Source organism: Chelonoidis abingdonii, chromosome 2 (assembly GCF_003597395.2).
Source record: "Chelonoidis abingdonii isolate Lonesome George chromosome 2, CheloAbing_2.0, whole genome shotgun sequence".
In the NCBI taxonomy this organism is placed as follows: Eukaryota; Metazoa; Chordata; order Testudines; family Testudinidae; genus Chelonoidis; species Chelonoidis abingdonii.
Window position 1 is genome coordinate 129682605 of NC_133770.1, and position 26795 is coordinate 129709399.

At 41.6% G+C, this 26795-nt stretch overlaps 1 protein-coding gene across 1 annotated transcript in view; it reads right to left on the reverse strand.

The window, feature by feature from the left end:
- Positions 1-26795, reverse strand: part of LOC116817009 (sodium-dependent neutral amino acid transporter B(0)AT1) — an 81554-nt gene that overhangs the window by 27211 nt on the left and 27548 nt on the right. The window contains exons 4-10 of the mRNA XM_032766725.1: positions 19564-19745; positions 18606-18716; positions 17427-17539; positions 9953-10081; positions 2925-3081; positions 1052-1256; positions 742-901 (exon numbers count right to left, since the gene is read on the reverse strand). Of these exons, the coding sequence (XP_032622616.1) occupies positions 742-901; positions 1052-1256; positions 2925-3081; positions 9953-10081; positions 17427-17539; positions 18606-18716; positions 19564-19745 (1057 nt within the window). The remainder of the gene's footprint in view (positions 1-741; positions 902-1051; positions 1257-2924; positions 3082-9952; positions 10082-17426; positions 17540-18605; positions 18717-19563; positions 19746-26795) is intronic.

Here is a 26795-nt window from a genome sequence, read left to right on the forward strand (position 1 = left end):
TAGGTTAGATAAATGTCTATCAGGGATGTTCTAGACAGTATTTGGTCCTGCCATGAGGGCAGGGGACTGGACTCGATGACCTCTCGAGGTCCCTTCCAGTCCTAGAGTCTATGAGTCTATGAGTTACTGCTTTATAAATTATCAATTTGCTCCAGAACCATCATCTTCTGACACCTCAATCGCTGCTATCATCTCATCATTATTACCGGAAATAATTAACTAAATCAGAAAGTTAAGAAGTAAAGAAGTCTAAGTGTATTTACAATGAATCAATACTTTAAAATACAGGTATATTTCTACTGATGGTTTAGCATAACCGTAGGCACCACACTTAAGATTCACACGAACCAATTATTGCATATTTGCATTACACTGTCTGATACTCTTGAACACTGGCTAAGTATATTATTCTCGTGCAATCCTTCTGAAAATTATTTAGTTTCTGTTTTAGGTGTGTAGTCAGTTATCAGTTACGGATTACTATTACCTGTTGGCAGAAAAGCTGAGTAGCTTTAATCTACATATAAATCAAGAACATTAAATCTTAACAGATATTTTTCTCTGTTCGTTGAGAGAGTTTTTAAAAAAAGATTATATTACAAAGGCTAAATTATGTTTGTGTAATTCCTGTGAATTCCATTAGAGAGCAGACATGCACTGGGGTATAGTAAGATTGCAGCTATGGTCTTCATTCATTCATGCATAGTTTCTACAACACTTAAGCCTATGTTTATTTCATACCTGTCTATCCCATAAATGTAGACGACTGAAAACATCTCGCAAAAAGCAATTATCAGCAAGGGAATGGATCCAGCAAAACTGTCAAATAGTGCCAGCCAATAGTTACCAGAATTCAGCACAAAAATAAAGGCAAGCAAATAAGATGCTGCACAAATCAAACCTGTAAATAAAGAGCAAAGTCAAATATTTTAGGCATAGAGTAAAGCATAGAGACTAATCAGAAATGTTCACTTCTAACTAATTTTAAGACTGAAGACAATTCCAAATTTCTTTAAAGATAATAGATACTGAAGAGCCATATAATATCTACCTGTAAGAAGTTCCTTAGGCCATTTTTTAGGTATGATATTAAGATCTTGCAAAGGTACAAGAACACCTTCCATGTTTCCAAACATAGATGACAAGCCTAAGCAGAGCAGCATGATAAAGAAGAGAATAGACCACAAAGGTGAGACAGGCATTTTGGTGATAGCTTCAGTGAAGACTATAAAAGCCAAGCCAGTTCCTTCAACTCCCTGTAGAGAAATGACAGCAGACTCAAAATTTAGAAGCAACTGATACTATTTAGCTTTTAAAAATACTTCCATGTATACTGTAGATGGTAATGAATTATACTGTACTATAGTTATACTTTTCTATTTATTTTCATAAATCAACCCTAATTCCACATTATGTTTACTGTAACATATATAAAGTCTATTACTGAGATAATGTTTCCAGAATGGCAATAACATAAAATATAATCAAACTATGTAACCAATTTTTTCCCTATAGTTTCCTCCTTATCACTGTCCCACAACTGTGCTGTAAATAGAATGCTCACTGAAAACACTGGGAGTTCTGGTCGAAAAGGACTTCGGTAACAAGCCACTGTGCAGATGGAGGCATTATATCAGATTATAACAAGCCCAACAAGCTAATTTAGTTGGAGGCAGTCTTTAGACTCTTTTTGTGAACTCACTTTTTCATAGAATAACATCAATCCTAAACAGAGCATCACTATAACTAGAAGTGCAGTTTACACATTGCAATTCAGTAAGACAGTTTGAATTATGCTCTGAAACCACTCCTATTTCATGGGCAATAAACCCAAATACAAACTTTTAAAAATACTCACAGTTTTTAAATATATGTTAAATGTTATTTAGTTTGCAAAGTCAAGCACTCAAAAGCCTGAAAATATCAGATTTACAAACGCAAGAGCAATCTTGATTTCCCCAATTTGTGCAGCCATCCTGTGCACTGAATAAGGAAAATATAGTTGTGAAAATCCTGTCAAAAATATAGTACATGATCATGAAATTAAAGACAGTATCCTAATGCATATATACAAAGGGTCTAAATTAAGATGTCCAGAGAACTGTAAATCTGACATTCCCTAACTTTTGAGTGCTTGTCTTTTGCAACCTAAATAGTTACCTCAAAGTTTTTTTTCATATATATTTTCCTAACTTTTCTAAAAGAGAAAAGTAAAAATAAAATTCTGTTATATACAACTGTAACAACCACTTCCCACCAACCGATCATCAGCAGGGTTTGAAACCTAAACCTTTAGCATGGCAGCACTGTCTGCAACTAACTGAATTACAGGGTTAGCTGGAAGCAGGAGAAGGTTGTTGTCCCAGAGTGTGGCTCGATGGGTCCAGGGTTCCCTGTGGTTGGTTGGAGTGGGGAACTTGGCCCAATTCTCTCTCCTCACGTTGGGAGCTGAGGGAAATCCTGCTCCACATTGTTCCATAGAGGAAGACATGAGCCATGTTTTGGGTCCAAGCTGGAAATCCAGTCTTTCTTTCTTTTCTCCCACTATTGCTACTCCGGCAGCTCATAGGCTTTTCAAGTGTGGTGTTGTCTGCCACAACTTTAACAGTACAGTGAACCTGGGCTTAGAATATTTGTGGGTTTAGTTATTATTCTGGCTGGCTGCCAAAAGTTTCCTGAGGAATGAAAGTGAGAGGAGGGAAATAATGTTTAACACTTTATAGCTCAGCGAAAGCTGAGTGGATTTTCATGAGCCAAAGAAAAAGCACTTCCTTAGTCCAAGGGCATTCCTTCTACCAAATATCAAAATCATGCTGTAAACGGAATAGAACCATAGAAAAGGTTGCACAAATCCTTTATAATGGAAAGCGTTAAGAAACTTAAATATCAGGTATGTTACCAGCTCACCTATAGTGTCAACTTACTTCAGTTAAGAAACTTTCGAGGTTACAAGTCTCAAATGTAAGGCCTACAAAAGTCCCTGGATCAGTCATGTTACACCACTTCTGCATCTGTTCGAAGTTTTCCTGGGTTACATTACCTTCTGGCAAATCGAAAGCATTTGTCAGGGTAAGAATATTTCTGTAAAAGTGAAATATAAATAATTGGAAATTAATGTTTGTATATAAGCAACCTAGATTTCATATTCATCATCAAATAAATTATCATTAATTCCATGTCTCATAGTCATAAAGAAGACACAATAAAGAAAGGTGTTGTATTTGTCTAGTTGTCTGTGTACATGACTGAGAGCCAGGAAGCTCACTGAGTTTTGCAGGTACAAATGCTAATGTGGGGGGCCCTACTATGTGTCACTATGAAAGGGTCAGCCCAACCCCCAATGATTGAGTAGGGAGGGGATAGGCAGAGAAGACAGCTGGCCCCTCTGCTCTCAGAGCCCTAGCTGGCTAGAGGACAAGGAGGAAATCCCACTCCTGACCTCCTGCTACCAGCTCTTCTTTCACTGGAGAGGGGAATGCTGTTCCAGAGCAGTCCTGCCCATCTGGGTACAGGCTACAGGCCACCTGACTGACTCTGGGGTAAACTGGCTGCCAGAGTGCAAAGAAGAGCCCTCATAGGTCAAAAAGAGAGCACATGCTGCTAAAGGGAGGGGCAGACCTAAATGCAGCCTGAACCCAGGGCTAGGGAACTGATCCAGGGAACAGGGTGTATGCAACCCACATCCAGCACTGAATCATCCATTGTGTTCCATGCCTCAGTTCAGGAGACATTATGGAAAAAAGATCTGCTGGCTTTGTATGAACCAATGAATGAGATCTTTAATGAAATGAAGGACACAGACATTATCAAAGAAAGTTACAGCACTTGGGCAGCCTGCATCATCCTAGTCATGAGAAAGCATGAAAATCCAATTCTGCATGGACTATTGGAAACTCAACCAATTTACACGTAAAGATGCACCTCCCCTTCCTCAACAAAGCTGCTCTTCAATCTGCCTCCCTAATGATATGGCTAGCAGATGTTGGCAGATACAGATGGCCTTAGAGCAGTGGTCTCCAAACTTTTTTGCTCGTGCACCCCATCAGTAAAAAATTTTTGAGCTCATACCCCCTGCTCCCAGCTGAACTTTCCAGGGAAGAAAAAAAAAAAAGCCGCTCGGACTCCCGGCCGAACTGCCGAGGGAGGGGGAAAAAAAAAGTGGCACTGCTCCAGTGGTGCTCCTCCTGCCACACACCCTGAAGGATCCTCTTGTTTAGTTTAAAAAAAAAACAGAAAAATCTTAAGAATTTATGGTGGCCTTTTATAAGTTCTTAAATTTATCTAATTAATTTTAATCAAAATTGAGTACAAAACTATCATACTGTTGTTTATTGAGGATTAGATACTGATCCCCTTACTCAGCTCTTATGTTTTGTAGCATCACTGATTGCAATGGGACTGTTCTTAGAGTAAGGTGATAAGCAGCAGAGGTTTTTAAGGTCAGGCTTGACAAAGCCCTGGCTGGGATGATTTAGTTGGGAATTGGTCCTGCTTTGAGAAGGGAGTTGGACTAGATGACCTCCTGAGGTCCCTTCCAACCCTGATATTCTATGATTCTATGAGTGAGGGTGTGAAAATTAGGACACACTAGCTTTTGTCTTAACCATATCATTAACAAAAGGACAACAGAACAGATTTATGATGAATAGTTTACTTCTGAAATTTACCATTTTGTACTATCAAGTAGAATTGTATTCTTAGAAGCTGTTTTCCTTTCTCAGGTATTTCCTTTATGGGGTTTGAATCAAAATATACTGCATGATGTGGCAATAAATTATCCTCACTGCAGAAATGTAGTCCAAATGTAGCCGAACTGCCGAGGGAAGGGAAAAAAAAAAAGCTGCTCAGACTCCCAGCCGAACTGCCAAAAGGAAAAAAAAAAAAGTGGCGCTCCTCCTGTCGTGCATCCTGAAGGATCCTCTTGCGCACCCCACTTTGGAGACCACTGCCCTAGAGGACCAGGCATGATAGCATTTATTATGCCAATGACATTCTGCGAATTTTCATGCATGCCATTCAGGCTTTGCAATGAGATGGAGATGTTCCAGTGACTGATAGAGCATTGTCCTGTACCTGGATGACATCATTGTATTGTCAAAGGTTTATGGAAGTCACATGAACTATCTAGATGTTGCGTTCACCAAACTAATCCAATATGGGCTGAAGATTAAATCTTCAAAGTACCACCTGTTAAAGGAGAAAGTGGCATACCTCAATCATAACGAAAGAGCAGATAGGATCTTCTCTGACGTAGAAAAGATCCGAGTTGTTAAGATGTGGACAACCATTTTATATACATGCCTAGAGTTTGTTAGATACTACAAGACTTTCATAAAGGACTTTGCCAAAGCTAGGTTCACCAACATGCCCCATTATGAGGATTAAAGGGCAGAGTGACCAATAGGAGTCTCATGGATTGGACTGAGGAATGTCAGGAGGTCTTTGAGTGCTTAAAGTTTGCCATGGTAGGAACACCAGTACTAGTTTACCTGGAACACATCCATATTTTCAAACTTTATACAGATACTGGCAACAAAGGACTGGGCACTGTCTTCCACTAGGACCAGGATGTACAGGAGATGGCAATTGCATATGCCAGCTGAGAAATGATTGTATCAGAGTAGAATGACAAATGCTACAGCTCTTCCAAGCTAGAATTCCTGCCTCTGGACAAAGCCATAACTAAGAAGGGCTGCTTAACAGCGGCTCACATCACTATATATACAGATCACATACATGAACTCTGCCAAACTGAGAAGATTGGAGGAATGCTGGACCTCAAGGCTGCCTATCTATATTTATGCCAGAAATGCCATAAAGAAATGCCATAAAGATTTAGAGATGATGGAAGTGTTAGAAATATTTCAGGATAACAGTGCTCTCTGGCATTGAGTGCAAAAGGTTATCCTGGAAGCCACCAGACAGCTGGAAGCTGAGACAGTGGATCCATTTATAGGAGCTGAGGTGAAGAGTGGTATGTAGCACTTGGGATCCCAGGACAAATGAAGAAATTGACCAGGCTGTACTGCCTCCACCAGGAGCTGAGATGGTTCTCCAAGCCTACCACAATGCTTACAGCCACTTAAAAGCTAAAAAGACTATGATGGATGTCTATAGGTGGGTTTTACTGTGCGGACCTGACCCAAGGACATGCAGGAGTAGTGTGAGGACTGTAAGATCCGTACCTTTAAGAGGAAACCAATACCAGGAAAAAGGACCTCCCTCAACCCAACAAAGATCAACTCATGTTTAGAGTTGTTAGTTCTTCCACTTGAAGGTGAAATCAAGCAAAAGTGAGTCATCCTACATCCTGGTCATTGTAAATAACTAAACAAACTTTCTAGCTGACAGTGCTTCAAGGACATCACTGTCAGATCAGCCTGAAACCAGGGGCAGAAAACCAACTCAGGAAGTTGGCAGGTGCACAGCTGCAGTCAGGCTGGAAGAGTAGTCCAGATTCAGTGAAGACGCCCTGACCAGCACGATGACCATGTGAACACACATACTGACCACCATCCTCTTTGTAAGGTCCCTTAACATGTTGAAAGCTGTTTTCAGGTATCCTCTCACTCTGCTTTTCTCAAGCCTAAACATGCTCAGTATTTTTGACCTTTCACCATAGTTCAGGTTTTCTAAACCTTTATCATTTTTGTTGCTCTCTTCCAATTTGTCCAAATCTTTCCTAAACTGTGGTGCCCAGAACTGGATGCAGTGCTCCAGCTGAGGCCTCACCAGTATTGAGTAGAGTGAGACAATTACCTCCAATATCTTACACACAACATTCCTGTTAATACACTTCAAAATGATGCTTCACAATTGAATCACACTATTGACTCTCATTCAGTCTGTGATCCACTATAATCCCCAGATGCTTTTCATATGTATGACTTCTCATAGGACAGAGGTGGGCAAACTACAGTCCGCAGGCCACATCCAGCCTGCAAGACCGTTCTGCCCAGCCCCTGAACTCCTGGCCCAGAAGGCTCACCCCCAGCCCATCCCCTGCTGTCCGCTTTCCCCCACAGCCTCAGCTCGCTTGCTCCGCCGCCAGCACAATGCTATGGGCGGCAGGGCTGTGAGCTCCTGGGGCAGCGCAGCTGCAGAGCTCAGCCTGACCCAGTGATCTGAGCTGCATGGTGGCAGCGGCAGCTCCAGACAGTGCAGTAAGGGGGCAGGGAGTAGGGGGGGTTGAATAGAGGGCAGGGGAGTTCAGGATGGTGGTCAGGGGGAAGAGGTGTGGATAGGGGTCGGGCAGTCAGGGGTGGACAGGGGGTTGAATGGGGGCAGGAGTACTGGGGGTGCAGTCAGGAAGGAGAGGGGGTTGGATGGGGCGGTGGGGGGCAGTCAGGGGCAGGGGTTCTGCGGGCAGACAGGGAGAAGGGGTGGTTCGCTGGAGCGGGGGTCCGAGGGAAGGCAGTCAGGAAGGAGAGGGGGTTGGATGGGGCGGTGGGGGGCAGTCAGGGGCAGGGGTTCTGCGGGCAGACAGGGAGAAGGGGTGGTTGGATGGGGCAGGGGTCCTTGGGGGGCATCAGGAATGAGAGGAAGGATTGGATGGGGCGGCATGGGTCCAGGGGTGGTCAGAGGACAGGGAGCGGCTGTGTGTGGATGGGGCAGGAGTCTGTCAGAGAACAGGGGGGGTTGGATGAGGCAGGAGTCTGTGGGGGGGAGATAGGAGGCTGGGGCTGGGCCACAACCCCCTCCCCTAACCGGCCCTCCATACAATTTACGAAACCCGATGCAACCCTCAGGCCAAAAAGTTTGCCCGCCCTGTCATAGTCCTTTTTTAACTAATTGATAAAATCTGGTATGTATCTGATAGTGATATTTATTTCTTAGTTGATTCTCAGCTTCCCAATGGTTATGCAAGTGAACCAAGAGATTTGAGCGTAGTGAGAAGCAAATAGATTCTCCCACCACAAGGCATGTACTAAATTTGAATTTGGGGCTAGCTTAGTAAACTGGGATGGCCCCACCACATTAAAAATTCCTCACAAAGTGGTAAATCCAGCCCATATGGATTGTATAGGTTTCTCATTCTACAGATCCAATCTCATCCTACTATGCAAGGATGGCAACTGGATTCCAGCTCCATGGAATCCAGCTTCATAGGAATTCTCTGCACAGCATCATTCAGAGAAAGATTGGGGAAAGACACAGATGTCTGGGAGAGGTCCAGAGGATCAAATGCTGTACAGATCTTATGGTTCTCCATTTTGCAGTGAGGATGTCTTAAGGGCTATTTTGGCCATGAATTACCTTATGTGGAGCAGCTGCACAGCCAATCCACATACCCGAGGAGGGGAGATGATTCTCACCTTTTTCTAAACATATTGCATCATTGCCCAGCTCAACTACTCAGTCTGGCTACTTGGCTGAGGATGTGCCCCAAATTGTTTGCTCCCGCAAAGTACTCATACTGGTATGTGCATACTCAAATCTGCACACAGATATCTGGAGACCCGGGGCCGAAAATCTGTCCCTAAATTATGATAAAGAAAAATTATCTAAATCCTTCTCGAATAAACCAAACAAAAATTACTCACCTGTTCCCACTTGGGTCATGTAGAAGTGTATAATAGGGTATACCAGCTATTCTTGCATTTATTATGCAAACATTTTAGGTCAAATAAAGATTTTAATTACTCTTTTTACAATACTTACTGGTAATAGTGAATATAAATATATTCAAAATTATGTTAACTTTTACAGTTAAAGAAATTACTTTCATAACTAGGTATCAGCAGAATTGGTTCCACAAAATAGCTGGGGCATATTCATTGCTAGTGTGAGCTTTAGAGATAGTTGGATGTGGACTTTAAAAAAAAAATTTTTGTCTAACTCTTCCATGGAAAAGTTCAAATTTTCTTTCAAAAAAAATCAAAAACTGAAATTCTACAATTCAGAAATTATGCCAGGGTCTCATGAGAGTTGTAGTTATGGTTTCTCATGCTACCATTCACCTTTATAGCCTGGGTTCTATGGATGGGTTATCTCTCCTGTGATGCAGCATGGTCTCACCTTACGGTGAAGAGAAATGGTTGCATCATGGGAGTCTCCAGCTTTGGTGCATGATGGGAGATATAGTCCGGCTGAGGAGCCTAGTTTATACAGGAGAATGGGGACATGAGGAAACCAAACTACAACTCTCATGACAAACTATAGCAGGATATCTGAATCAAAATATCTTGGGTTTTGGCTAACTTGTTTTTGGTTTTCAAGCATTTAGTTTTTTGACAAAAATAAATAAATAAAAATTCAGTGGAAAAAGATTCCTTTTCACATACACACATAAAAAAAAGTTTGGTGGAAAACCCAATTTTCTGCAAAAATATTTTCATTGAACTATTTGATCAGCCCCAGTAAGAATACAGAGTTCTGCTGAATTCAGTGGTAAATTGTCCCATTACATGTAAAACTATAGTTATTTCAGTATTCATGGGTAGTGGTGGGTATTTTGCCGTTTTGATCTACCTCTGTGCCAATGGGAATTGCCTCCTTAATAGCTATTTCTGAAAGAACTCTATTGACAAAATTATCTCACAAAATGGAATATCAATGACTGGATGGTTTTAATTCCCTAAACATCACTGTTCAGAACCTTCCAAGGCTAGGGTGCCTATAGGTGGAAGAGGAGGACAGGTCAAACAACTGCCGCTCATTATGGTACCATCATTTGGTTTATTTATTTTTCATTTAAAATTAAATAAACACATCTTAGAAAATCAGATGATCAAAAGTTATTGATCTTGGACACGATCATGATTTTTTTTTTAAGTTACAGTCAGCAGTATGGGACCAGATCCTGTAACTGGTCCATAGGGCTCCTTGTGCAAGCAAGTGCTATTCACATGAATAACAGAATAATTCTAACTGAACTAATGGTGTGGAAAGTCAGGCTGCTTCCACTCATGCTAAACAAAAGTCTGTATAATTAGGTTTTATTACAATTTACCTGTCGAAACAGTCATCATATCTCTCTGTTGCCCTGAACCCAATGATGGAGTATATGACAGTTGCTGCATAAATGGATGTGAGACCATTGATTATAGAGATAATCACAGCATCTTTCTCACAGTTGTTGCTGTAAATCAAAAGACAGAAACATCAATGAATTTTCACCAGTATATATGTATATAAATTTTTTTATTTTTTTATATATTATATTAAAAATTGGTTATTGGAATTATCACCAGATCAGGACACTAATTTATATGTATATAAAAATTTTTCTGAGAGTTTAGAAACAAATCTGTTAACTAGATTGACATAAAATTAATTTAAAACTGTATGCTTAAAAACTTTAACATTGCTCAGTTTTTTTTGTATTTAGTTAGACTGAAGGAATAACACAGCTACATCAAATTTTCAAAACAGTTAAAATTAATCAATCACATGCAAAAGTTATACTTGAAGAAATAAAGTTGTAATTAAGTTAAATTATTATGTGTCAGAGGATGAATTAGAATAAGAACGGCCATACTGGGTCAGACCAAAGCTCCACCTAGCCCAATATCCTGTCTTCCGATAGTGGCCAATGCCAGTTGCCCCAGAGGGAAAGAACAGATAATCGTCAAGTTCCCAGCTTCTGGCAAACAGAGGCTAGGGACACCATCCTGGCAAATAGCCATCAATGGACCTATCCAACATGAACTTATCTAGTTTTTTTTGAACCCTGTTACAGTCTTGGACTTCATAACATCCTCTGGCAAAGAGTTCCAAAGGGTGTCTGTGCATTGTGTGAAGAAATACTTCCTTTTGTTTGTTTTAAACCTGTTTCCCATTAATTTCATTTGGTGACGCCTAGTTCTTGTGTTATGTTAATATAAGAATATAGAATGTAAGAGTATTGTTCTCATTCCCATCCTTGCAAGATGGTTTTGTTGGGGGAAGGGGAAAAGGATAGGAATAATGTGACTTTTCCTAATCACTGTGACAGAGTGTCAGCCCTAGTGGCCAGTTTATATTTTACCCCTTACAAATCAAGAACTCTTGCATAGCTTATATTTGCTTTAAGGTTTTCTATACAATAAACAAAGCTAGAAACTTTTTTTTTTTAAATTATCCTTGACTTGTATCTATCCCCCCAGATCATTGGGGCTCTGCAGCTAGAGGCCCTGAGGGCCTCAAATGCCAGTTGTCTGTGTGTGTAAATGAAAGCTTACACAAAGAGCACATCTCCATTTTTGAGGTGTATTTCACCTGTATTTGAAAACTTTGCCTTGGCTGAGAGATACTCACAAGAATCATGAAACAATGAGAAGTTCTGTGCATTCAGGGAGGGATAGCTCAGTAGTTTGAGCATAGGCCTACTAAACCCAGAGTCATGAGTTCAATTCTTGAGGGGGCCATTTGGGGAACTAGGGTAAAAATCTGGGGATTGGTCCTGCTTTGAGCAGGGGGCTAGACTAGATGACCTCCTGAGATCCCCTCCAACCTTAATATTCTATGATTCACATCCAGAATAATGTGCTCAAATAAGGCAAGATGCATCATATACACTGTGACTGATATTGCAACCCTTTGAGGACCATATTGTGTTATGTTTACGTATCACTGTGGGCCGTAAATTATATGCAACTCCAAGGGAGAGGGGTATCACAGCTCCTCCATGAACCAAAACAGTGGGAGTGATTAAAGTGAATCATTCTGTAAACACCTCCAGAGAGGTATCACTCCCTGGTAGGCTTGCATATTCTGGTTCAAACTGGGTTTCTCAGAGACCAAGAGACAAAGAAAGGGATTTTTGATATAGAAAGACTGGGTTTAAACTGACTCAGGGACTACTTTCTCATCCAGAAAACAAACACCTGATAAATTTAGTGTGTTTAAATCTGTTTATTGTTTTGTTATGTCTTCTCTATATGCTTTTACTTTAAGAATAAATGTTCTTGTTGAGAAAAAGCTGTGAGATAACCTGTAACTGCTGGCAGTACACAATTCATAGCCCTTGGAGAGAAAGCAACATACAGGCACTGGTTGTTAGGAAGACTGGCTTGCTTGGGATATCACAGAGAGCTGAGCCACCTTGAAATGTCCTGATTAGAAGGGAGCATAGGCAGCTGCAGTGTCACAGGAATCAGCAAACAAAGCTGTAAACAGGGGAGTTTCAGTGAGAGTTCTGTTGGAGGAGAAGGTTTTTGTATTTTGTGTATTGTATTTTGTAGTTTATATGTGTGGAGGCTGGTAGGGGCAGTATACTGGGAGAGAAGCTGAGTTCTTATTGGGGGCGGGGCTTCTCTGCGTAGGGGTCCTATAAAGGTAGCCAGACAGTCAGGCAGCAGCATAGACAGTTGCAGCGGCACAGGAGCCAGCAAACAGAGCTGTAAACAGGGGAGTTTTAGTGGGAGTTAACAGGGGGAGTTTGCGGGACTAGGCAGAGGAATTGACAGGCTAGTGAAGGGAGGGAGTGGTGTTCTGCCAGGGAGGGAGTGGTGTTCTGGTGCCTGTTGGGGGGTTGGTTTGCTGTAGGTGGTGGTGGTTTGCTTTGGTTTGTGTTTCCTGGAATAACAGGTTTTAGGTGGGAAGGCTATGACCGATACAGAGGCAACAGTGACAGACACAATGAGGATGACTGGATGTGGAAGTTGCAACATGTACATGATCCTGGAGGGAGTACCTGAAAAGAGTTTCGTCTGCATGAAGTGCCACCTGATAGAGCTGATGGAAGAAAAGATCCGAGGACTGGAGATGCAGGTGGAAACTCTGGTTGAGTTTAGAAGGGGGTTCAAGCGGATGATGGAGCAAAGACATGCTGCTGAAGGGAAAAGCTCAGACTTGCAGATGGAAGCAGGACCAAAGAATTCTGAGGGGAGACTGCTGGGTGAGGAAAGTGGAACGGTGGAAGCATGGACTAAGAGAACCAGGCAGAAGGAAAAGACCGGGTGCCAGTGAAGGCAGAAATAAAACTCAGAACAGGTTTGCAAGAGTTGGGAAAAATGAAGAAGGGGGCCACAGCAGGTGGTCACTGAAAGTGAGAAGCGCAAGGAAGAAGAGAAAGAGGCAGCTAGTCCCATAGGAAGAGGGTGAAGAAGCAATGGAACATAACACCAAAATATGAGTCCCAGGATGGAAATTAGAGGGATAGGGATGGGTTGCGGTGGGATTGCAAGGGACAATAGAAATTGGAGAGGACTTGAAGCAGAGGGACAGGGGAATAGACGCGGAGAATCGCACTGTCACCAGAAAAAGGCAGGTCTACGTGACTGGGGGACTCCTTACTGAGAAGATAGACACGCTTGTAACTAGAGATGATCCAGAAGAAAGAAGGGTGTGCTGTCTGCCGGGTGGCTAAAGATATGGGATGGATGGACCTGAAGCCTTTTGGTAAATGTATAGCCACCTGGAAAGCATTTCATGGACAGAGGACTGTTCTCCTCGGGATGGACTTCATCTGAGTAAGGGAGGGAAATAGACTTCTAGATGGACGCTGGCCACAACTGATTAAGAGAGCTTAAACCAGGAATTTTGGGGAGAATATTGGGAGATGTCCAGTAACTCCATGCCGAATTTAACCATTGAGAGAGAAGAAAACAAAGGAAGAAAGGATACAGTCATGGATAGGAGAATAGACATAAGGAAGGAAAGGGTAAGTGTAGATACCAGTCTAATAAGTGATACTGGTGGTAGAATATCTGTGCCTAATCGGTAAAATGTAGTGAAAGCCAACAGCAAAAATAAGAATGTTTGTACACTATATGAGAGAGCCTAGGGAAACAAAATGGAGGAACTAGAAGCTACGTGCAGGAAGTGAAACCAGATATTATAGGGATAAACAGAACATGGTGGATAGTAGATATGACTGGATAGCAGGTATTGAAGGTTATATTTGCTGTTTAGGAAAGACAGAAATAAAGGCAAAAGTGATGGAGGTAGCATTATAATCATGATGAGGTAAACTGTAAAGAAATAAGAAGTGATGGAATGGATAAGAACAGAGTCTGTCTGGGCAAAAATCACATTGGGAAAGAAAGCTACTAGAGACCTCCCCTGGATAGTGCTTGGGGTGTGCTACAGACCGCTGGGATGCCAATTTGGATAATGGACAGAGACTCTTTAATGTTTTTATGAAGTAAAATAACTTAATGGGAATTGTGTGATCATGGGGAGAACTTAACTTCCCAGATATGAGACTGGAGAACAAGTGCTAGTAATAATAATAGGGATCAGATTTTTCTGGATGTGATAGCGATGGAAGTTCCTCACCAAAATAGTTGCTGAACCAACAAGAGGGATGCCATTTAGATTTGTTTTGGTGAGTAGTGAGTACCTCATAGAAGACATGGTTGTAGGGACACCTTGGTTCGAGTGATCGTGAAGCTAATTCAGTTCATCTAGATGGAAGGATAAACAAAAAATAGATCTGGACTAGGGGAGGGTTTTGATTTCAAAAGGGCTAACTTAAAAGATAAGGAAATTAGTTAGGGAAGTGAATTGGATTGAAAGAATTTGTGTATCTAAGGCAAGAGGAGGCCTGGAATTACTTCAGTCAAAAGTGCAGAAACTATTCAGAAGCCTGCCATCCCAAAGAAAGAGGAAAAAATTCAAGAGACAGGAGTGTAGACCAAGCTGGATGAGCAGATCTCAGAAGAGGTGATTAAGAAAAAGGCAGAAAGCTACAAGAAGTGGCAAGAATGGGAGGGATTAGCAAGGAAAGCTACCTTATTGAGGTCAGAACATGTAGGGATAAAGTGAGAAAGCCAAAAGCCATGTAGAGTTGGAACCTTGCAAGGGAATTAAAACCAATAGTAAAAAGATCTAATAGCCCAATAAATAAGAAGAAAACAAAGAAAGAAGAAGTGGGACCGTTAAACACTGAGATGGAGTGAAGATTAAGGATAATCTAGCCATGGCCAATATCTAAACAAATACTTTGCCTCAGTCTTTAATGGGAAGCGTAGGGATAAATGGTAAGGAATGACAAATGGGAATGAGGATATGGAGATAGATATACTACAATCCAAGGTAGAAAGCTAAAACATGAATAGCTTAATGGGATGAAATCAGAGGCCCAGAAAATCTCATCAAAGAATATTAAAAAGAATTGGCACATGAAAACTGACCATTAGCAAGAATTTTTAATGAATCAATAAACGCAGGGGTGTAACCGTATGACTGAAGAAGTGCTAACATAGTTTCCTATTTTTAAAGAAAAGGGGAAAAAAGTGATCCGAGTAACTATAACTGTTAGTTAACATCTGTAGTATACAAGGTCTTGGAAAAAATTGAAAAGGAGAAAGTAGTTAAGGACATTGAGGTCAAGGGTAATTGGGACAAAATGCAACATAGGTTTTACAAAAGAATAAATCATGTCAAACCCAACGCGGATCTCCTTCTTTGAGAGGGTAACAGACTTTTCTAGACAAAGGAAATGCCAGTCGGATCTAATTTACCTCAATTTCATGAAGGCATTGAATAACGGTTCCACAGGGGAATAATTAGCTAAATTGGGAAAAAGATGGTGATCAATATGAAAATTGAAGGTGGAAAGGAACAAGTTAAAGAGGGAGACTACGATGGGTAGCTGAAGGTGAACGTCAGGCTGAAAGAGTTACTAGTGAAGTTCCTCAGGGATTGGTTTTGGGACCAATCTTATTTAATCTCTTTATTACTAGACCTTGGCACAAAAAAGTGGGAATGTGGTAATCAGTTTGGCGGATAACACAAGCGGGAGTATTGCTAACACAGAGATAAGGACGCAGGATGTCATACAGAGATATGGATGACTTGTAAACTGAGTAATAGTAATAGGATGAAAATTTAAAGTGAAAAAGTGCCAAGGTCATGCATTTGTAGGGATTAAATAACAAGAATTTGATGAAAATTGGGAACATCAGTTGAAGTGGACAGAGGAGGAGAAGATCTTGGAGTAAATTGGTTGACACAGGATGACTATGAAAAGCCGCCAATGTGATATGGCTTGTTTAAAAAAAGCTAATGTGGTTAGGATGCATCAGGCGTAGGTATTTCCAGTAAAAGATAAAGGAGGTAATAGTAAGCGTTATAATACAAGGCACTTGGTGAAGACTCATCTGGAATACTGCGTGCCCAAGTTCTGGTCTCCCATGTTTAAGAAGATAAATTCAAACTGGAACAGGTACAGAGAAGGGCTACTAGGAGATCAAGAGGAATGAAAACCTGTCTTAATGAAAGGAGACTGAAAGAGTTTGCTGTTTAGCCAACCAAAAGAAGGCTGAGGGGAGATATGATTGCTCTTATAAATATATTCAGAGGGAATTAAATATCAGGGAGGAAGAAGAATTATTTAAGCTTAGTAACCAACGTGGACACCAAGAAATGGATATAAACTGAACTAGGAAAGTTTAGACTTGAAAATTAGATGAGTTTTCTAATCATTGAGGAGTGAAGTTCTGGAACATACGCCTTCCAAGGGGAGGTAGCGGGTCAAAAAGACATATCTGGCTTCAAGACTAAGCTTGATAAGTTTATGGAGGGGATGGTATGAGGGGATAGCCTAATATTGACAATTAATTTGGCAATTGATCTTTGATTATAAGCAGGTAAGTATGTCCAGTGGTCTGTGATGGGATGTTAGATGGGGTGGGATCTGAGTTACTACAGAGAATTCTTTCCTGGGTGCTGGCTGACGAGTCTTGCCCACATGCTCAGGGTTTAACTGATCGCCATATTTGGGGTCGGAAAGGAATTTTCCTCTGCAATTTTTACTCCATGCATCTGAAGAAGTACGTTTTTTACCCACAAAAGCTTATGCCCAAATATATGTTAATTTTTAAGGTGCCACTGGACTCCTCATTGTTATTGTCCACTATGTGTGGAGAAAACTCAGGTTTAGTATGTGAAATGCCATGAACTGCCCAAAGAGGGAATTTCTTTGGAATTGTCTTATTTAGGGAGCAGAGATTACCCAGCTGCAGACTTTATTTGGATTCTGCTCCTTAAATTTACAGAGTTGTTGAGCCCTACAGAGACTCTGGCTATCTATCCAGGAGCCTTTTGACTCTACACTGCTTCTGGACCCCATGGCATGATGAGTTCTGAAAAAAACAAGTTCCCACAGACTGCCTATTTTGCCATTTCCTCCCCTACTTTATAGCTTTGCTCCAAAGGGTGAGGGAGGGAAAGAGGGAAGAGACATTCAGTATGTAGTGACTCACATCATACAGCTTTAATATGCTGAATTCATTAGTATTATAGGGCATTGGTGTGCTCTGCTAGGATATGAGAAAAGAACAAGTGTTTTCAAAGGATGTAGAGAAAAGGGGGTTGAAGTTGTACTCTTTTATCCCTCCAAAGAAGATGTACTCGGTCTGAGCTTTCTCAACTTTTGGGGCTGAGAACTATCCAGCCCTAAATAATTATGCAATTAAAGGGCAGAATCTAACTGCAACACTTTATCTCAAATAATGAAATACTGATATCAAATTGTATTTTTTATGCTTGCTACTTACTGAATGGAATTGTAACTAGAGAAGGCGATGAGGCCTCCGAAGGCAAGGGAGAAAGAGTAGAACACCTGGGCTCCAGCATCCAGCCATGTGACTGGGTTAGCCAATTCAGTAGCCTGAGGTATAAGACAAAAAGCTTCATGAATGTATAATATGACATCTTATGTTGTATAATATTACAGCTTATGCTGAATATCAGAAAGTCATACTAGTGACTGGAACAAGATCATTGGAGATAATGGTACATAGTTAATTCTCACTCTTAAAACATGGACAGCAAACAGAATGAGTGCTTTTATAAACTTTTCTTTGTGTTTCTTATGTGTTAAAATTAAATATAAGTAGTTTTTTAAACAAATATATAAAAAGACAAGATTATGCAAATAATTGTCTTCCTTTAGGTGACAGTAGGTTCCTTATCTCTTTCCTCCAAAAGTGTTTAAGTTGTACTACTTAACACTGATTGATCAACAGATAAACCCTGATATCTTGGCTTCCCATGGCAGCTGAACACTACTTTCAGTGAGAAACTGTTCTGAAAATAAAACATTTTAATACAGATATCTGGACAGAAAATTCCAAGATAGGACTATAATCCCATTCTAAATCCACCACTTATGTTTCAAACTCAGGCTGAGTGCTTTCTACTGGTAGAGTATGGAAGCATTCTAGAAGCAAAATGTAGTAGGAGATGAGAAAACAGTTCACATTGTTCTGGAATGATCCCTCTGGCCCATTCAGGAGTTCAACAACATAATTTGAGGGGAGCATGTATTCTTTCATGGCTGAAAGAATAATCAGCATGATATGGTGATAGGTTTGAGATCGTAATCACCACTACAACAGAAGACCCAAATGGCTAGCATGCAGTTATTAACAATTTCCTAATGTGTTCCACTGGGAGCTGCAAGCAGCTGTACCTGCGGACGCTCAGATAAACAAAGCGTCTTGCAGCCTGCCAGGGGCTTACCCTGAACAAACCGCAAACCAAGTTTGGGAACCACTGCTCTAATGCAAAGAAGGGCTCTACCACCCAACTCAAGCCTTAAGGAAATGGCTTGTGGATGCCTGAAGGATAGTCAGAATACATACTGATGGAAGGGGTTTATTTTCTACTTGTCCTTAATGATATAGATATCTACTTAATGGCCTCATTCACAGACAAAGAATCCAATCACTTACATTGGGAGTGAATAGATATACAATTCCATTGACTGATCCTTTCAATGTCAAGCCACGGATCAGGAAAATGGTAAGCACAACATAAGGAAGAGTTGATGTTACATACACTGCCTGGAGAAGGAACATATAAATATTTAAAAGTATGACATAAATAGTTTCATGAAAAATAAAGAAATGAGAGGAGAAAACAATTAAATGTGAAACAACAGATAAACAATAGAAAAGAGTGTCAAACTGGTCATAATTAACATACTGTTGGAACGCTTGTGTTTGACAAATGCAGTACATGTATATTTTGAGTTATTAATATATATATATTGAGTCAATGCTCAATTTAAGGCAAGTTGTAACTCTTCAGCACTGAAGTCATGACTGCTAACTATGAAAAAAAAATCTACAACCTGATGTCTGATTATTACTGTTGCTATTACAAAAATTTGGGAGCTGCTGAATGCTCAACATTTTTAAAAATAAGGGTACTTATTTAAGTGCTTAACTATGCACTTAGGAACCTAACTTTAGGTACCGGGACTCATTTTTGAAAACCTTGGATTTGGTATTTAGATAGTAAGTATTGAGGGATGAGCACAAACCCCAGTAAGGATAGACACACATGATTTTAGAATGGTCATACCAAAAAGATCAGTCTATTGGATTATTCATTAAGACATCTTAAAGGTAAGTAAGATACAGAATGAGAGAAAGGCTTGTTGAGATCATGGAGCTGGATCCTACTGAATCCACACATACATTGAATTCCCATTCATCCTGCTTCCCTGTTCAAAAGGATTACTGAGATATGACATTTTTAAAAAAATTGATATTGGCAATAGGATTACTTTTGCTTATGAAATATGTAGCTTTTATAATATAACTAGTTTCATATATCCTCCTGTATAAATAGGGAATCACAATAGAATTTGTATATCTCACGCTCATATAAAACAAAATGTAGTACCTTTCCTGTTGTTTCAATGCCTCTGATTGTGCACACATACAGTACTCCCCAGGCACATGTTAAACACAGTAAAAGCCACCACTGTATGGTGCCTGAATCATTAATGGAACTGGAAATATTTAAAGTTTCTCTATACCAGAAATAATCTACAGGAGAACTCCTGGCACACTCGTCTACGTAACCTGTAACCATAAAAAGATGGTCATTCAGTAAATTTATTATAGATATGTAAAATAATTATACACCAATTGTATCCTAAATTACAGAACTGTAATCCCACTGAAATTTGTTTGGTAAATCTCAGAACCTCTTAGAACCTGGTTTCATGGGAAACTGATAGGTTCTTACAGAAGGAGGCCAGCCTAATTGCAATTCTCATGGAGAATTTGTTGTTTTAATAAACCTACCCTATATATGAAATCTGTGAAGCTGAACGGGAGGAAGACTCTTGTATATGAGTTTCCTTTCCCATTTTTTATTGACTAGCTATGAGGAGGTTATGGTGGCTTGGGGAGAATAAAATGGGGACGGAAGTTATGAAAACAGGTACAATTTCTACAGTATGTATTTTTGCTTTTTTTCCCCCCCAAGTAAAAGAGATGTATGCATGGGTGTTCTTCAGGGAGAGCTTCCCTCTCCAAACCCAATTTTAAAAAAAATCTTTGAGCCTTCCATTGTTTTTATCTTGTAAGAGATCTTGTCTGAGAATTCCCTTCTGGAATGTCCTTGAAGCAAGAGTCTCTACTGCCATTAATCATCCTCTTTCTTATAATATAAAGGGCACAATTCTAGAGTTGGAGCAATGTACAGGTGGATCTACTGGTTGTTGATTTCTCTGCATGAACAGGTAAGTTTGGCCAAATGTTAATGTATACATCTAGGAACTAAGAAAATAGTGATACGATAGGGGGACTCTATCCTGGGAAGTAGTGACTCTGATAAAGATTTGGGGGTCATGGTGGATAATCAGCTGAATGTGAGCTCCCAGTGCAACACTGTAGCCAGAAAGATGAATGCAGTCCTTGGACGCAAACACAGGGGAATCCTGAGGAGGAGTAGAGAGGTTTGTATTTGTGTTTGGCACTGGTGCATCAGTTGCTGGAATATTGTGTCCAGTTTTGGTGTCCACAGTTCAAGAAGGATGTTGAGAGAGGTTCAGGGAATGATTAAAGGATTAGAAAATATGCTTTATAGTGATAGACTGAAGGAGTTCAAGATTTAGCTTAATAAAGAGAATAAAGGGTCACTTGACTACAGTCTATAAGCATCTATTTGGGGAAAAATATTTAATAATGGGCTCTTCTGTCTAGCAGAAAAAGGTATAATACGATCCAAGGGCTGGAAATTGAAGCTAGACAAATTCAGACTGGAAATAAGGCATACATTTTTAATGGTTAGAGTAATTAATCATTGGAACAATTTTGCAATGGTTGTGTTGGATTCTCTCTCATGGAACATTTTAAAATCAAGATTAAATGTTTTTCTAAAACAGACGCTCTAGGAATTGTTTTTGGGAATTTCTGGGGCCTGTGTTATACAGAGTGCTTCCTGTCACAGGGCATCTGGCACCAGTACTCATGGTCAGGGAGACCTGACTCTAGAGGAGAAGCAATTCATTGGACTCACAGTCCAAAATATGCCAGGCTGATGGCCACTAGGCTGTAATTGTGGAAAATGAACTAGGCAACAGGACAAGTTCCAAGGAGCTGAAACAGAGGGTGAACAAGCCCTGTGGTTCCTGACAGAGCACTCTGGAAAGCGCAGCCAGACATGATTAATGTAATAGACAATCAGGAAGTTACAGGAGTCGAAAGTCACTGTGGATGGACAACACATACTGGAGCAGAAAGGCAGCACTTTGCTTCCACTTCAGGTTCAGCTACCACTTAAAATCCTTCAGCAAACAGAAAAGTTGCAGGAGCAACTGCAGGAGATCTGGGCCAATAGCAACATACCCACCAAGTCCAGCAACAGCTGTTGGAGGTTGAGTTAAAATGGGAGATGAAGAAAGAAGAGAAAGAGGCTGCTAAAGAAGCAACTTCGGAGTATGAACATAGCGAAGCAACTCAAGACCTCCCAGCTTCAGGAAGAGCTGAATAAGCTCACCAATAAACTGAAGCATAAGCATAAGCAACTACAGTTGGAGAAGGAAGCTTTTTACAATGATAGCAGGATCAAAATCAATGAGCTTCAACAAAGGACAGATGGCGAGCTGAAACCGGTGCAACTCCACAATCAGAAACTGCAACAGCTATACCATCTCACTCTGGTGTGTGCGATCAGCTGCAAAGCCAGCAGAAGCAGCATGAAGTGGCTCTGCAAGCCCTCCAGGACTGGATCTGGACATTGAAGACCCAGGACACAGTGCAAAGTCTAGAACTGCAATAGCGGCAGAATGAGGAGGTGATTGTGAGACAACACCTAACTGCAGGAATCCACCTAAGTCAAGGGTCCCCTCCTGTAGCAAGTTAAGGAACTGAAAGGACAAAAATGGTAGTCCAGGAGAGAGAAGACCTGTGTGAAGCAGGCATGAACATGGACCTTGAGATGGAAAACATGGTAACTGTTTACTAAGGGGCTTGCATCCCCACAGGGGAGTGGGCAACAGTCCAAGCATTCTGGAAGATGGTGCAGGAAGATGGATTCATCACTCAGCGAAGGACTTATAATCAATACCTGCCAATACAGAATTGACTATAGAAGCTGCAGTATTGGTGGTAGCCTAGACAGCTACTGAACTCCTCATGAACAAGGTTAGAAGACAGACAACCTTAGAAAACATGGTTGCTACAGCCCACAGGGCAAAGTAGAAATCATAGAAGATTAGGGTTCGAAGAGACCTCAGGTGGTCATCTAGTCCAACCCCCTGCTCAAAGCAGGATCAACACCAACTAAATCATCCCAGCCAGGGCTTTGTCCAGCCAGTCCTGAAAAACCTCTAAGGATGGAGTTTCCACTACCTCCCGAGGTAACCCATTCCAGTGCTTCACCACCCTCCTAGTGAAATAGTTTTTTCTAATATCCATCCAAGACCTCCCCCACTGCAACTTGAGAACATTGCTCCTTGTTCTGTCATCTGCCACCACTGAGAACAGGCTAGCTCCATCCTTTTTGGAACCCCCCTCCCCTCTAGGTAGTTGAAGCTGCTATCACTCTTCTCTTCTGCAGATTAATAAGCCCAGTTCCCTCAGCCTCTCCTCATAATTCATGTGCCCTAGACCCCTAATAATTTTTGTTGCCCTCTGCTGGACTCTCTCCAATTTGTCCACACCATTTCTGAAGCAGGGGGCCCAAAACTGGATGCAATACTCCAGGTGTGGCCTCATCAGTGCTTAATAGAGGGGAATAATCACTTCCCTCGATCTGCTGGCAATGCTCCTACTAATGCAGCCCAATATGCCATTAGCCCTCTTGACAACAAGGGCACACCCTTGACTCATGTCTAGATTCTTGTCCACTGTAATCCCCAGGTCCTTTTCTGCAGAACTGCTGCTTTGCCAGTCAGTCCCTAGCCAGTACAGTGCATGGGATTCTTCCGTCCTAAGTGCAGGACTCTGTTCTTGTTCTTGTTGAACCTCATCAGATTTCTTTTGGCCCAATCCTCCAATTTGTTTAGGTCATTCTGGACCCTATCCCTACCCTCCAGCATATCTACCTCTCCCCCAATCTTATTGTCATCCACAGACTTACTGAGGGTGCAATCCATCTCATCATCCAGATCATTAATGAAGATGCTGAACAAAACTGTACCCATGGGGCACTCCACTTGATCTTGTTGATCACTACCCGTTGAGCCCAATGATCTAGCCAGCTTTCTATCCACCTTATAGTGCATTCATCCCATCCATACTTCTTTAACTTGTTGACAAGACTACTGTGGGAGACCATTATCAAAAGCTTTGCAAACGTCAAGGTATATCACGTCCACCACTTTTCCCGTATCCACAAAGTCAGTTATCTCATCATAGTAGGTGATCAGGCATGACTTGCCCTTGGTGAATCCACGTTGACTGTTCCCGATCATCTTCCTCTTCTCCAAGTGCTTCAGAATGAATTCCTCAAGGACCTACTCCATGATTTTTCCAGGGACTGAGGTGAGGCTGACCGGATTCTCCTTCTTCCCTTTTTAAAAGAGGGGCCTATATTTGACTTTTTCCAGTCGTCCAGGACCTCCCCCGATTGCCACGAGTTTTCAAAGATAATGGCCAATGGCTCTGGGATCACATCAGCCTCTCTCAGATGCATTGCATCCAGCCCCATGGACTTGGGCATGTGCAGCTTTTCTAAATAGTCTGTAACCTGTTCTTTCACCACTGAGGGCTACTCACCTCCTCCCCATACTGTGCTGCCCAGTGCAGCAGTTTGGGAGCTGACCTTATCTGTGAAGACTGAGGCAAAAAAACACTGAGTACTTCAGCTTTTTCCACCTCATCGGTCACTAGGTTGCCCATTCAGTAAAGGTCCCACACTTTCCCTGACCTTCTTCTTGTTGCTAACATACCTGTAGAAACTCTTCTTGTTACCCTTCATATCCCTTGCTAGCTGCAACTTCAGTTGTGATTTGGACTTCCTGATTACAGCCCTGCATGCTCAAGCAATATTTTTATACTCATCCCTAGTCATCTGTCCAAGTTTCTGCTTCTTGTAAGTTTCCTTTTTGTGTCTAAGCTTACTGAAGATTTCTCTGTTAAGCCAAGCTGGTCGCCTGTCATATTTGCTGTTCTTTCTGTTTGTTCCTGCACCCTCAAAAAGGCTTCTTTACAGCCAGCTCTCCTGGACTCCTTTCCCCCTCATCTTACCCTCCCAGCAGATCCTGCCCATCAGTTCCCTAATGGAGTCAAAATCTGCTTTTCTGAAGTCCAGAGTCCGTATTCTGCTGCTCTCCTTTCTTCCTTTTGTCAGGATCCTGAACTCAACCATCTCATGATCACTGCTGCCCAGGTTGCCACCCACTTTTACTTCCCCTACCAATTCTTCCCTGTTTGTGAGCAGCAGGTCAAGAGGAGCATGGACCCTAGTTGGTTCCTCCAGCACTTGTACCAGGAAGTTGTCCCCAACACTCTCCCAAAACTTCCTGCATTGTCTGTGCACTGCTGTATTACTCTTCCAGCAGATGTCTGCATGATTGAAGTCACCCATTAGAACCAGGGCCTGTGATCTGGAAACTTCAGTTAATTGTCCGAAGAAAGCCTCGTCTACCTCATCCTTCTGATCCAGTGGTCTATAGCACACACCCACCATGACATCACCCTTGTTGTTCTTGTCCCTAAACTTAACCCAAAGACTCTCAACAGGATTTTCTCCAGTTTCATACTGAAGCTCTGAGGATTCATACTCCTCTCTTACATACAGTGCAACTCCTTCATCTTCTCTCCCCTGCCTGTCCTTCCTGAATAGTTTATATCCATCTATGACAGTGCTCCAGTCATGTGAGTTATGCCACCAAGTCTCTGTTATTCCAATCACATCATAGTTCCTTGACTGTGCCAGGACTTCCAATTCTTTTTGCTTGATTCCCAGGCCACTTGCGCTCATGTACAGGCACCTAAGATAACTAGCTGATTGCCCTACTTTCTCATTATGAATCAGGAGGCCTCCCCTTCTGCACCCTCCATCTTGTGTTTCCTCCCACTTCCTTACTTACCTCAGGGCTTAGGTCTCCATCCCCCAGTGAACCTAGTTTAAAGCCATACTTACTAGGTTAGCAAGCCTGCTTGTGAAGATGCTCTTCCCCTCTCTTTGTTTGGTGGATCCCATCTCTTCCTAGCAATCCTTCTTCCTGGAACAACTTCCTGTGGTCAAAGAATCCAAAGTCCTCTCTCCAACACCACCTGCATAACCTCACATTTATTTCCACAATTCCATGGTCCCTACCTGGGCCTTTTCCTTCAACAGGGAGGATGGAAATGAACACTACTTGCTCCTCAAACTCCTCTATCCTTCTTCCTAGAGCCACATAGTCTGCAGTGACCTGCTCAAGATAATTCTTGGCAGTATCATTGGTGTTCACATGGAGAAGTAGGAAGGGGAGCTGGCTGAGGGATTGAACAGTCTTGGCAGACACTCCGTCACATCCTGAATTGTAGCTCCAGGCAACAGCTCACTTCTCGAGTCTGGACTGCAGATGGATGAGTCTAAAGGAGTCCCTGACAACTACCATCCATCTCTTGGGAGTGATGATCATGGAACCCCTCATCCCTAGGACAATCCATCACATGCCTTCTGGTCAACGGGGTCTCTTTCTGATCATGGCACAACTTAGTGCACTACAGGACCAAAATGTGGGCAGCCTTGAAGGAACTAGAGAAAATACTGTCCTCAAGAGACTGTACCCTGGCTCAAGCCATGAAACAAAAGCAAGAGTTAGCTGGCCTGACGATAAAAGCAAGTGACAGGTAATGACAGCACTTGCTGTTATTGAAGAATCTGAGGGAGCCCCATGAAAAATCCTTCAACAGTCCCATGGTATCAAGACCCAAGATAAGAGAACTGAACTTCTAGAGGGTGAGAAGGCAGCCCTGAAGAGGGGATTGAGTCCCAGGAAATGTCAGACAACACAGGACAGATGGGGTGAGGCAAAGCCTCAAACCCTTGAAAGGGAAAGCTGCCAGGCTGGTGAGAAAGAAAGTCATCCCCAGAAAGGAGCTGAAGTACAAGAGGAAGGACTGAAACAGAGATTTTGGAAACAGCAGTACAAGACCCGAATCAAAGTGGAGCTAAAAAGAAGTCTAGCTTAAAGGTAAACTGGGACCCTTCAAGGGAGGAGAGTAAAAGTGTTTCTCCAATGGATAACATCACACATGAAGTGATGTGGATCCAAGAGACTCAGAAATGGGCTAAGCTGTTACTGAAGGCTGTAGGAAAAAAAGATTAGATTGCTAATAATGAGAAACCCCAAGGGAGAATTAGGCTCAATGTAAGACAACCTTAACTCCAAAGGATGTGCCTAAAAATGTATCCTAGAAGCTTGTGTCTGAGAAGATCAAGAAGAAGCCTGACTCCGGTTTGCCAATGGTCAGAGACTAATGCTGTTAATTATCTCTGATGCTGTTAATTATCTCTGGCAATACAAAATGTACAACTTGTTTTGAATTATGATGTACCAAAGACTACAGGGGAGTTTGTTTGCCACATAACCAACATAGGACTTTGTGAATATGACTTGCAATATTGTTGTACTTCAGTGATGAGAACAGAAGAATGGTTAAATGATTTGCAGACTTCTTTGAGGC